Source organism: Trachypithecus francoisi, unplaced genomic scaffold (genome assembly GCF_009764315.1).
Source record: "Trachypithecus francoisi isolate TF-2019V2 unplaced genomic scaffold, Tfra_2.0 Lachesis_group12, whole genome shotgun sequence".
In the NCBI taxonomy this organism is placed as follows: Eukaryota; Metazoa; Chordata; class Mammalia; order Primates; family Cercopithecidae; genus Trachypithecus; species Trachypithecus francoisi.
In genome coordinates this window covers 80,887,897-80,900,991 of record NW_022681457.1, presented here as the reverse complement: position 1 = coordinate 80,900,991, position 13,095 = coordinate 80,887,897, and the positions used below count along the sequence as shown (strand labels likewise).

The following is a 13,095-nucleotide window of genomic DNA, read 5'->3' as shown; positions in this document are numbered from 1 at the left end:
GCCACCGCGCCCGGCCCACCCCCAGCTCTTACTGTTGTGGGATGCTTCTCATGCCTGGGGTGATTGTATAATGTATGATTACATCTGGGATGCCTTGAGGGGTGGAACGAGACACTGAATAGTCATTCCATGGCAACAAGCACAGGCCAGGACTGTCTGAGGCAAACCAGGGCATACGGGCACCCCATTCACCCTTCAGTGTCTTCCTTCCCCTCGGCCTGAGCTGTTGAACCCACCCTCCTTGTCTGGCAGCCTCTCCCTCCCAGCAAGCCCAAAATTGTCAAAGCATCTGTAACTGCTTTGTGTTCTTAGGCCCCTCTGTCAGCGGGTCCTCTCCCTGCATGCTGCCTGCCCTCGCAGTCTCCCTACCCTCCTCAGCCCCGCCCTGGCACACACAGTTGGTGCTCAGTGAGGCAGGTATTCAAATCTTTGAACCGGGAGTTGTCCTGGGGTTCTACCCCCATGGGTACTTCGAGGCCCAAAAGCCCTCCCTCTGTCCTCCCTGGGCCAGGTCCCTTCCAGACCAAGGCCCCCTCCAGGTCAGAGTCCTTCACCATCCTGTCTCCCTTTCTCTCCCTCTCCCGCGGTCAGTGGCGGCCGGAGGAGTCCGAGGACTATGTAAGTAACAGGTGTGCGAACGCGGACGAGACATGGGTCAAGCTGGGCTCGTGGGACACTCCCCCTCTCCCTCCTTTCCTGCCAGCCTGCGCTGCCAAGATCCACGGGGCTCCAGCCACATCCGGAGAAAATTGGCGTTTAGACACGAGCACTGAGCTGAGCAGCGATTGGCATTTCCTCTAATCCTTACTTCTTGCCTGTCGAGCAGCAATTTGAGGCCAGTGTTCATGATCGACCAGGGCCCGGCCCCTGCTCGGGCCAGACAGGGATGGAGTTAAATCCGATCCTGATCGTTAGGCCTTATTGATCCCTGAGTGAAAAATCACCTGCTTTAGGGCCCAGGCTGGGAGGGCGGTCTGGAGAGTCGGGTTCTGGCATTGGTGCATTCTGGAGCCCCAGCCCTGGGAGACCCTCCAGCTGGGGCAGGCGGGGCCCATGAGGGGGTGGTGGCAGCTGCAGGGGCCCTACTCAAGGCTAGAGCTGGAGGGATACCAGGGTTGGTGACGGCACTGTTCCCACTGCACGCTGGTCCCTGCCCTGCTTCCCACTCTTCTCTCTGTGTGGTGTGGCTTGACCTCCCATGGTGTTTCTCCGCATGTCCAGAGATGATGCCTTTGCTGCAGATGGGTATATGGGCAGGGTCTGCCAAGGTGGGAGGACATTGCCCTGGCTGCTATCTCAGGCATCACTGGGAACAAACGTGGAAACCAGTTCCCCAGGTGTGGAGGTTTTCTTAGTCTCCTGGCCCCTCCCCCGCCTTTCTCAAGAGCTATTGCAGGGTATAGATATTCTCAGAGTTAGTGGCCTATATGGAGGCAGCAGAGTCCTGACTGGGTCCTATAGGATGGCACCTTAACCCACCCCACCACCTGGCTGTGTGTGTGCATGCATGCACTGGTGTCCACACGCGACCTTACGCCTGCTTACACAGGAGCTGTAGGCTATGTGCGTGTGGGTGTCAGGAGCCATGCAAGGCGCTGGGTGTGTGCGAGGCTATGCCCTGTTTACATCCTCAGTCTACGTTCACAGCACAATGGAGTGAGGGAAACAGTCTGGCCCTTTGTTCTTGTCTGAAAGCAATGATGAGCTGTCTGCCCCAGGTGGGCAGCTTCTGGGATGGGCGGGGTCCTCCCAGGCCTGCATCCTACCTACCTGCTTCCCCTCCAGCAGAGGCCACCATTGTACAGCCCCACCTTCCACAACCCCTGGCCTTGTGTGCCCAGGGGCTTCCCTCAGGCTAGGGTCCTGAGGTCCCTGACAAGGTCTGGCCTCTCCCTGCATTCTTGTGATGGGAACGGACCCCTCCTCTCCCTCAGGAAACCACTATCAGCGGCCTGACCCCAGAGACCACCTACTCCATTACTGTCGCTGCCTATACCACCAAGGGGGATGGTGCCCGCAGCAAGCCCAAAATTGTTACTACAACGGGTGCAGGTGAGTGAGGGGTCAGGACAGACCTGAGGGTGGGGCAGCGGGAGGGCAGCGCCAGAGCCCAGCCTGTGGTCCTTCAGTCCCAGGCCGGCCCACTGTGATGGTCAGCACCACGGCCATGAACACTGCGCTGCTCCAGTGGCACCCACCCAAGGAGCTGCCTGGCGAGCTGCTGGGCTACCGGCTGCAGTACTGCCGGGCTGACGAGGCGCGGCCCAACACTATCGATTTCGGCAAGGATGACCAGCACTTCACAGTCACCGGCCTGCACAAGGGGACCACCTACATCTTCCGGCTTGCTGCCAGGAACCGGGCTGGCCTGGGTGAGGAGTTCCAGAAGGAGATCAGGACCCCCGAGGACCTACCCAGCGGCTTTCCCCAAAACCTGCGTGTGACAGGACTGACCACATCTACCACAGAACTGGCCTGGGACCCGCCAGTGCTGGCAGAGAGGAATGGACGCATCACCAGCTACACTGTGGTGTTCCGAGACATCAACAGCCAGCAGGAGCTGCAGAACGTCACGACAGACACCCACTTTACCCTTTCTGGCCTCAAGCCAGACACCACTTACGACATCAAGGTCCGCGCATGGACCAGCAAAGGCTCTGGCCCACTCAGCCCCAGCATCCAGTCCCGGACCATGCCAGTGGAGCAAGGTGTGTGCTGTGGACATGGCAGCCCTTCCCAAGCATGGCTGCATCTGGGGGTCTCTGCTCTCCTTGAGCCACTGACCTCTGGCGACTGTGATCCACCAGCCTCTGGTGTGTGACCTCCAATCTCTCATGACTGTGACCACTAACCTCTAGTGAATGGGCACCACATTGTTGGTGCCTGATCTCTGCTGTCTTTGACCTACTGACCTCTGCTATGTGACCTTCTGATCTCTCATGACCTTGACCCACTGATCTCTTTTGACTGTGTCACTGTTCTTGGGTGTGCAACCTCCTGACCTTTGTTGTGTGACACTAATCTCTTGGGGCCATGACCCCCTGACCTCTAGTGAACATGCTCCACCACGCTCTGGTGTGTGGCCACATGGTTCTCATGACCGAAACCCACTGACCTCTGATCACTCTGGCCTGGTGTCCATCAGCTCAAGTTTTTACACTCATGTTTCTGGAAATCCTGACCCTGGTTGCCGTGGCATCCCCCACCCTGTTTGGTGCTCGCTGTGGAAGAGCTTGGGCTGGGAGTTCAACTGTGCCGTTTGAAGCTGGCTGGGAGTGGGGCGCTTGGTACTCTGCAGCCATCCTTCAACCCCCCGTTCCCCAGCCAGTGTCTCATCCTGGCCATTCGCCTTCCACCCTTCCAGCCCATTCACCCCACCTCATACCCAGTGGAGCTGACTCTCTCTTTATGCCTCTGCAGTGTTTGCCAAGAACTTCCGGGTGGCAGCTGCAATGAAGACATCTGTGCTGCTCAGCTGGGAGGTCCCCGACTCCTATAAGTCAGCTGTGCCCTTTAAGGTGAGTAAGGGCCACAGCCAGCAGAGCCTGGCACACACACAGGCCTGCTGGGCGCTGTCTTTCCAGTCCTAACCCATGTGCGTCCGGCTGTGGAGCAGGACTGTGGTTTTGTATCTGTGCACTGTGCCTTGCAGCCCGTGGTAGGGAACCTCACCCACAGGCATTGCCCCTCCCATCCCCCACAGATTCTGTACAACGGGCAGAGTGTGGAGGTGGACGGGCACTCGATGCGAAAGCTGATCGCAGACCTGCAGCCCAACACAGAGTACTCGTTTGTGCTGATGAACCGTGGCAGCAGCGCAGGGGGGCTGCAGCACCTGGTGTCCATCCGCACAGCCCCCGACCTCCTGCCACACAAGCCGCTGCCCGCCTCTGCCTACATAGAGGACGGCCGTTTTGCCCTCTCCATGCCCCATGTGCAGGACCCCTCACTTGTCAGGTATGCACACGAGGTGTTGGGGGAGGCAGGGCAGGGCTGGAGGTGACTGGCAGTGACAGTCATGATTCCTGCCCTGCCCACCCAGGTGGTTCTATATCGTGGTGGTACCCATTGACCGTGTGGGTGGGAGCATGCTGGCGCCAAGGTGGAGCACACCCGAGGAACTGGAGCTGGACGAGGTACCTGGGGAGGGGATGGGGACACTGACAGCCCCATTGCAGTGGTCGACTGTGGCCTTCCTGCCCTGAGCACTGTCCCAGTGACTCTCAGATTCACTCCCCACATGGAAATCTCTCTCCTGGCTGCTCTGGCTGGCAGCCTGCCCCTCTCTGGAGAGAGGGACTTTGAGGAAACTGGGAATATTCACAGAACTCCCAGAGGGCTTATGAAGAATCCCTGGGGTGGGACGTCGTGGAGATGCCTCTGCAGGTCTAGAGAATGGCAAGCCCTGTAGACACTGCAGAGCCTCACCGATCTAGAAGCCATGGAGGGCTCAGTGAGCCCGAGAGCCAGGAGTCCCTGAAATTTTGAAATCCTTTAGTCCTTTCGCCACACTTAACCAGTGTGGAAATAGCCTGGTTAGGGTGGAGCAGCTTACCCACAGGGCTTCTTCTCATGGGCTGGTGGGGAGGAGTGGCTTCGTGGTATCTCTTACTCTGTAGGGGCAGTGCGTTGGGCAGGTATGGACTCTTACACGGTAGGTGAGCCTTCATCTCAGCCCAGAGAGCTAACATCCCAGGCCACAGCCCCAGGGCCGGCCGGCATGCTCCAAGGCCCCGCGTGACCCCCGTGCTCTGCTCTGCCAGCTTCTGGAAGCCATCGAGCAGGGCGGAGAGGAGCAGCGGCGGCGGCGGCGGCAGGCAGAGCGTCTGAAGCCATATGTGGCTGCTCAACTGGATGTACTCCCCAAGACCTTCACCTTGGGGGACAAGAAGAACTACTGGGGCTTCTACAACCGGCCCCTGTCTCCGGACCTGAGCTACCAATGCTTTGTGCTTGCCTCCTTGAAGGAACCCATGGACCAGGTCTGCCTGAGCTGGCTTGGCTCTCAGCACCCTGATCCCCCTGGCCTGGCCTGAGACTAGGCCAGTCTCAAACACCACAAGACCCCAGGTCTTTATCAGTCTGTGGGCTTCAAGATCCCTGGCCTGGGGCAGCACTAAAGACCCAAGACCTGTCCCAGGGATCCTGGGACGTGGCCCTGGGACCCAGAGGCCAGACCTAATGTGGCTCCAGGGACCCAGTCCTGCCAGGTCCACCTTGTAGGGTCTGGGAGACCAGGCCCAGTGTAACCCAGACCCAGAGCCCTTTCTCCAGGATTGATAGGCAGAGGGTTGGGGGGGTCTCACGCTGAGCTCACAGCCTGCTGTTCTCCACCGGGCCACAGAAGCGCTATGCATCCAGCCCCTACTCGGATGAGATCGTGGTCCAGGTGACACCAGCCCAGCAGCAGGAGGAGCCGGAGATGCTGTGGGTGACGGGTCCCGTGCTGGCAGTCATCCTCATCATCCTCATTGTCATCGCCATCCTCCTGTTCAAAAGGTAAGCACTGCCCTCAGGGCTCCGGGAACGGCCACCTGCCCCTCGCCTTTCAGGCCCTCTCTGCGTGTTGTGCCTGTGGAGAATGTGCAGCCTTGCATCCTGGACCCTGGGCCTCAGGCTCAGCAGGAAGGCAGGAAGGGCAGGAGCAGTATGTGTGCCTACCTGCATCTGTCAGGTGAGGCAGCCTCTGTGGCAGCCTGGGCGTGATGACCTAAAGCCTCGGAGGGTTGTCCCATGTGCATCCCTGGCATGTCTGTCTGTCTGTGTTTCTGTGGATAAGAGTGCATCCGTCTCCTCTTCGGTTTTGAGACACTGCTGTCTCCTGAGCTCCTACCTCGAGTCCTTTCCTTCTGCCACCATTCCTGGATGATTCCCCAGCCCCGCTCTCCTGCTTAGGCCTAGAGAGGTCAATCATGGATGCTCATTAACAGACATGACTGATGGCTTGCTGTGCCCGTGCCATCCGCAGCGGCCTCAGCCTCAGTGTATCTTTCCCACTCAGTTCTATCCGAAGTGGCAGCCACCTGCCCTAGGAGTCTCCCTTCCTATCCGTGCACCTTCCAGCCTGAAAGGGATTTCCAGAGATTTAACTTTGTCACTCTCAGTTTGAAACCTTTTGGTGGCTCCCCACATAAAGCCCAGCCTCTTTAGCCTGACAGCCAAACACCTGGCTAATCTGACCCCGCCACACTCCTGACACTGACACTGAACTCATTCAGTGCTCAGGCCCACACAGAGTGTGCCCTCTGCGGATCTCCCTCCCCCTGCCCACCTGGCAGCAGCAACCTCATCGTTCAGGACTCAAGTCCATGCTCTGCTGCCTGCAAGACCTTTCCTGGCCCCTACCCCTTCCTTGCACAGCCCCACATCTGTCCCCTGTGATGCTCCACTGCAAATGCAGCTGGTCCTGTGTGCCAAGCCTTCAGCCCCCCGCACTGGGCTGAGCCCACAGGCATGTCAGTGAGCACCTGGCACATGAAGATACGCTAGTCTGTGTATCTGAGCACATCTCTGCACCATGCAGGAGTGCCTATATCCTGTGCCCCTACCCTGGACCCACTGCTCTGTCCTAAAGAGCCCACTCCTTCCTCCCAGGGTGGATGGATCTGTGGGCGGGTCCCTGAGGAGTGTCCCACAAACGCACTAATCCTTCCCACTTCCACCTGCATTTTGGGTCTGTCCAGAGAGGTGGACCCCCTCCCTGTGAATGTCATGTGTGCCATATAAGGGGCCTGCAGGGTCCCCATGTCGTTAGAGGGCTGAGTGCTTGGTGGAAACTGTGACCGTTCCTTTCTTCTGTCCTTGCTTGTCTTTCGGGACCTAGTAAACAAGAAAGGTAGGAGTTGTTCCTTCTCTCTTCACACACCTCGCCCTCTACTTCTAATCCTTGTGCACATCTTGGGCCAGCAGGGAGGGATGACGCTTTGACCGGAAGTCCCCTGGCCTATGGCTTTAAGCAGCAGACTGTCCAGTCAGCTCAGCAGGCTCCCCGGTTCAGGACTGAGTCCTCATTGGTGTGAGGAGGCAGGTTCTGTCTCACTCTTGCCAGTTCAACTCTGCAGAGGTTGCTCCTTCTTTGGGGCACACACATAGTACAGATTTCATTGCTTTCCTTGAGCGTACAGAGCTCTTCAGAAGTGTCACCCGGCTCCCCGTTCTCTGAGAAGTTGCCAAAGTGCTGCAAGAGACAGTCTCGCCTATGTGCAAAGAGCACTCACTGTGCGGAGAGGCGTGTCCTGGTACACACCCGAGCACACTCACTCAAATTCTTCTTCCCCAAGCACACGTGTCTGCAGGCCACAAGTAGCCTCTGGCTATTTGTTGGCAGCTGAACCCTATGGTCTGTCTCTGATCTGTCCTTGCAGACGGGAAAACTGAGGCCAGTAAGAGAGGACTCTGCCCAGCTAGGGTGACGCCTTCCCCGTCCCTCCCCTGCTGCCCTGGGCATTTACCCTGATACTCTGAGGGCCGGAAAGCTGGGGCCCTGTCCCATGTGCTGTTTGTGTATTTTATGTGTCATTTGCATGTTTATTCCTGGTGGTTCCTGCTACTCAGCTGGGTGGCCTTGGGGATAGCAGCCACTGTCCTGCAGTGACCTACCTTCTATCCAAAGGAGCTGCCCTCCCCTGCGACCCCTTCCTCCCTGCTGCACTGCCCCTCTGCTCATGCCACACTCGTGCTGTCCCTACCCCTTCCCTGCCCTGTGTTCTCTCATGTCAAGGCTGCTCTGGCCCTGGCTCCTGCACACTCAGAGATCTTGGGAAGAGGTGGGGCAGTAGGAGGACAGAGCCGTGGACATGGTGGCAGGGGGCTCCTTGGCAGCCAGCCATGCCATGTGTCACTGTCTCAGCCTGGACGTCAGGTTCTCACCAGCCTCCCTTCTGTCTCTCTAGGAAAAGGACCCACTCCCCGTCCTCTAAGGATGAGCAGTCGATCGGACTGAAGGACTCCTTGCTGGCCCACTCCTCTGACCCTGTGGAGATGCGGAGGCTCAACTACCAGACCCCAGGTAGGGCACTCCCATGGCCTGTGTGCCCCCAGCCCAGTGGCTCCGTTCTGCAGGTCTCAGGGTCTCCACTGAAGTTCCTGGGCCACAGGCACTTGTTCCTGCTCCTTTTCTTCCTTTCTGCCCTTCTCCCTGCGCTCATCCATTTTGGTTGGAATGATGAGGAACCCCCATATCCTGCAGCTGGACAGGTGCCCCAGGCCAGGACCCTCTCAGGTGCAAAAGCCACTTAGCCCCTGCCTTGTCTTCAGTCAAGGCCTCTGAATATGGGCTAAGGACCTCCCAGAGCCCACATCTCTGCCGCAGGGTGGCCAGTGTCTGGCCAGCACTCTGGCCCCTCCGCATGAAAGAGGGACGTGTTAGCAGTGGGAGATGCCTCACCAGACACTCGTGAGGAGATGAAGTGCATGCACCTGAGCCTTCCTGGAGGCCGACCCCAGGTTTACCATACCACGTACCTGCCCCTTCTCCTAGCCACTCTCACGGGGCTGTCCAGCTCTTCCTTCTACCTGAAATGTCACTCCTCCCAACACCCAGCAGATGCAGCTCAGACCTCTCCTCCTTCCCACACCCCCACAGGGTTAGGTGTCTCTCCTTGGCTCCAGGAACTTCCCTCCTTCTTCCTTTTGACGCCTCTCACAGTGAGGTGGGATTGCCTCAGTGACAGTCTCTGAGCTCTGTGGTGCCAGGAACTGTGTCTTGTCATCCCTCATCCCTTGTATTCAGCACACGATGCGTTCTTGTTGAATGCCTGTGAAATGAACACACAGACAAATGAAGGAATGAGTGAACTAATGCATACACACAGGGTTTGTGTATGTATGAGTTGGTTATTACTGCATATCAAATTACCCCAAAACTTAGTGGCTTAAAACAACAATAATTATGTATTATCTGTCATGGTTTTTGTGAGGCAGGAATTCAGACAGGGGCACAGCAGGAACAGCTTGTCTTTATTCCAGAAAGTCTGGGCCCTCAGCCGGAAGACTTGAAGGCTGGGAGCTAGAGTCATTTAAAGCAGGGGTTGGCAGACTATGGCCCATGGCCACGTACAGCCCACCACCTGTTTTTGTAAATAAATTTTTACTGGCCGGGCCCGGTGGCTCATGCCTGTAATCCCAGCACTTTGGGAGGCTGAGCCGGGTGGATCACCTGACATCAGGAGTTCGAGTCCAGCTAGTGAAACCCCATCTCTACTAAAAATACAAAAATTAGCCGGGCGTGGTGGTGCCTGTCATCCCAGCTACTCGGGAGGCTGAGGCAGGAGAATCGCTTGAACCCAGGAGGTGGAGGTTGCGTGAGCCAAGATCGCACCGTCGCACTCCAGCTGGGCGACAAGAGCAAAACCCAGTCTCAAAAATAGCAAACAAACAAAATTTTACTGTAACAGCCACACCCATTTATTTATATAATACCTATCTATGGTTGCTTTCACACTATAAAGGCACAATTAAATAGATGCAACGGATACTAGATGTCCACAAAGCCTAAACTGTTTACGCTCTGGCCTGTTGCGGATACAAGTTTGCCAACCCCTGGATTCTAAAGCCTCTTTCATCCGTGTGACGGGTGGTTGATGAGCCAGCTCTGAGCCTTGCTGTGGCTGTCAGCTGGGACACCCATATGAGGCCTCTTCAGGTGACCTGGGCTTCCTCATAACATGGTGACTGAGTTTTGTGAGCACATCTGGAGAGTGTGCCAGGCAGACCTAGCAGGCTGTTGCAAGCTAACATGATTAGATCTCTGAAGAATCAAGCACCAGGATGCTGGGACCTGGAGTGCAGAGAAGCCTCTTCAGGGATGGGATGCTGAGTCATGTGGGCATTGGTCTAGAAAAGAAGGGTGGGAGAGAGCTCCCCAGTGGAAGCATGTGCAGAAGCTTGGGCGGATTGCATGTGCATCAAATTATGAGCACCTGAGGGTTTCTGCAGCATAGTGGCTGGGGGAATACTGAGCCAAGAGAAGACTGGAGGACTAGGCAGAGGTCCAGTCAAAAGGACCTTGAATGTCCGGCTAAGGGGCTTAGACTTCCTCTTGAGGATGCCAGGGAGGTATTAAAGGTTTTCAGCAGGGGAGCCAGATGGTCAGAACCATGCTTTAGAAATGTCACTCTGGCTCCTTGAGGTGACTGGATTAGAGAGGAGAAACTGAGGCAGGGAGACCATTTAAAAGGCTACCAACAAAGTGAAAGGTGGCAGTGGGAACAGAGGGGACAGACTTGGGAGACGTGAAGGAGGTGAGAGCAGCAGAGTCCACGTGGGGAGAGGTGAGGGTGGCTCTGCAGTCGCTGGCTGAGTCAGCAGGGCTTAGGGGTGTCCTGGGGCCAGCGGGTCTGTGGGTCTGAGGACTTCTGAGCTGGCATCAGGGCTGAAGCCCTGTGGGAGGGGCCAAGGAGCATGTGGTGGTCAAAGCCTGAGAATAAATGGGCTCTCCCAGGGTGAGGGCCAGAAGGAGACCTGGACCAAAAAGGAACCCAGGGTAGGGAAGGTGGTGCAGTGTTAAGGAAAGATGGATGGAGAGCAGCTAGAGAGATTGAGAAGGAGCAGACACAGCGAGAGGAGAGCAGGAGCACAGTGTCCCTGATGCCAGGGTGGGAGAAGTTGTGCAAGGGACAAGAGGACTTAGTGAGATAGGGTAGTGGGAATACCCAGTGGGAGGACACCCAGTGGGAGGACCGCTGGCGTTGGCTTTGGCAGATGGGGCCTTGAAGAGAGGGTGGTGGCCACGTCCTGTGGGCAGAAGTGTTTCGGGAGCAGCATGGCAGGCGGGGGATGAGAAAGTGGAGAAACCCCTTTCAAAGACGCTGGGAAGATACCTGGGAAGGAGGCAGTGGACAGGGCGCAGTGGGAGAGGAGAGAGTGTGGGATCTGAGAAGGAGGACTCTTTTTCCCAACATGGAACTCGTCTGAAAATCACCAAGGCCAAATTTTGGTACCAAAAGGGGCAGGGCTTGTTTGGACTTAAGTATTTAGTCATAGAGCCCCCCAAAACTGCCGAGGCCGCCAGGGCTTAGAAGTGCTCACCTCTGGGGGTGGGACGCCCCGTCTGTATTCACTGGGAGATGCAAGGAGTCCTGACGGAACTTGTCCGCAGCCCCGCCCCTCTCCGCCCTGTCCTCTTCTCCGCCAGCCCCTCACAAGCCCGTGTGGCACCTCCATTGCGTGTGACAGTGCTGTAAGCAGAAAAAGTTAACGGGCTCTCTTTTCTTGCCCCGATGTTTTTTTTGTTTTTTTCTCTGCAGGTTCCAGTGTCCCCAGTTGCCCGAATACCTCAAGTTAGTTTTCAAAGTTCCCATGTTTGGGGGATACTTTGGCTTCTGTGTCTTTTTCTACTCCTTACTTTTGTTTACCCCATCACCTCCGTCCGTCCTTCCTTGAATTCTCTCCCCTTCCTTCTCTTCTCCCCCAATCCCGCTGCCCCCTGACCTTTTTCCTTCCCCACCCTCCCCTCTGCCCACCTTGCTTCCTCTAGGCCTGTTTTCTCTCCCACTAGCCCCGTCTCTGTTCCTGCCTCTCTGGCCTCCAGTCCCAGCCTGACACCCTTCCTTATGCGTGCCTCTGTCTCCCACCTCCCTCCTGATCTCTGCTTCTCTCTCTGGGTTCCTCTGTGTTCCTCTGCCATTGTGTCTGTACTTCGTGACCACTCCATCTGCACACTTGGTGCCCGGGATGACGATGGCCGTGAGTCTCCCATGGCGACTGCCGCCAGTAGGTGCAATGGAGCCCAGCTCCCATCACGTCTGCTGCCACCGACCTGGGCATCTCACCCCTCCTGGGAGGAAGAAAGCCTCTCCTCCCTCTTGAGAGACCTGCCAGGCAGGGCCTAGTGCCCCCACTCAGCACCCTGCCACCAAGACAGGCTCCACATGCTCATGGCACAACACTGCCTTCTGTCCTCCCACCCTCCGCCATCCCTGTCGCCGCATGTGCTGCTGTCTCCATGCCACCAGTGCCGAGTGCTCCATGGTCACACTTGTTCACATGTGCACATACATGCGTTGGGGCTTTCTCTGCCACCCTGCTCAAGCCTCTCACTAACACTGCCTGTGTGTGCCCTACCTCCCCCAGGTATGCGAGACCATCCACCCATCCCCATCACCGACCTGGCGGACAACATCGAACGACTCAAAGCCAACGATGGCCTCAAGTTCTCCCAGGAGTATGAGGTGAGACGTTCCTGCCCCCTACCATGTGCCTGGCCCAGGCCTACCCCAAACCAACTCCTGTCCTGTCCTAGGTCCCAGCTGTGGTAGGTGAGGGAGGTGGGGTCCAGGTTTTCCAGGAGCACAGAGAAGGAGGGTCAGCAGTGGCAAGGGTCAGCCTCAGATGCTGGGTCTGGCCATAGCCTGGCCCAGCACCTTCTTGGAGTCACCCTTAGGAGATGGCTTCAAAAGGCTGTGAGTGACGCCAGGGTCTGGACACTCAGACACATGCCCAAGTGCTCACAGGCCGACACAAGGCCACAGGCATACAGACATAGATCAGTGACAACAGCCACAGTAGCTGGCATCTATCAAGAGCCTCCTGCAGACCAGCACCGGGCTGGGCACTTGGCATACATTATCTCTTTCAGTCCCCCCCAAGTCTTCTGAAACGGAGACTGTTAGTATCCCATCTTCCAGATGAGGAAGCAGGGGCTCAGAGAGGGGAAGTGACTTGCCCGAGTCAAACAGCTGATGAGTAGTGGCACCAGAATTCAAACCCAGGCTTGCCTGCTGCCCTATGCGCTGCACATCCATGTGCTCACGTGTATTCTCAGGATGCCGCCACTCACAGAGTGGGAGTCAGGGCCTCAAGACTGGCTGCTCAGGCTGCACAAGTCCTGCTCAGAGATCTCCATACATTCACCTTACTCTGGACTTAACTCCTGGGAGCCTGCTGGGGGCTCAGCCTTCAAGAGTCTGAGGATTTCCCACCCACAGATGGTGTCGGGGTGACTCTGAGCATCCCCAGGCTGCCCATCTAGGAAGAGGATTTGCTAGAGAAGGGGGCGATTTAAAGAAGAGACTCCTGGCCAGGTGCAGTGGCTCACACCTCTTTGGGAGGCCGAGGCAGGTGGATCACCTGAGGTCAGGAGTTTGAGACCAGCCT

The 13,095-nt window shown here is 57.1% G+C and overlaps 1 protein-coding gene across 1 annotated transcript in view; it reads left to right on the top strand.

The window, feature by feature from the left end:
• PTPRF (protein tyrosine phosphatase receptor type F) overlaps positions 1-13,095 on the top strand; it is a 99,253-nt gene that overhangs the window by 77,254 nt on the left and 8,904 nt on the right. The window contains 11 exon segments of the mRNA XM_033226745.1: positions 592-618; positions 1,935-2,052; positions 2,130-2,708; positions 3,421-3,518; positions 3,704-3,957; positions 4,043-4,136; positions 4,764-4,982; positions 5,345-5,499; positions 7,893-8,008; positions 11,247-11,279; positions 12,073-12,170. Of these exon segments, the coding sequence (XP_033082636.1) occupies positions 592-618; positions 1,935-2,052; positions 2,130-2,708; positions 3,421-3,518; positions 3,704-3,957; positions 4,043-4,136; positions 4,764-4,982; positions 5,345-5,499; positions 7,893-8,008; positions 11,247-11,279; positions 12,073-12,170 (1,791 nt within the window).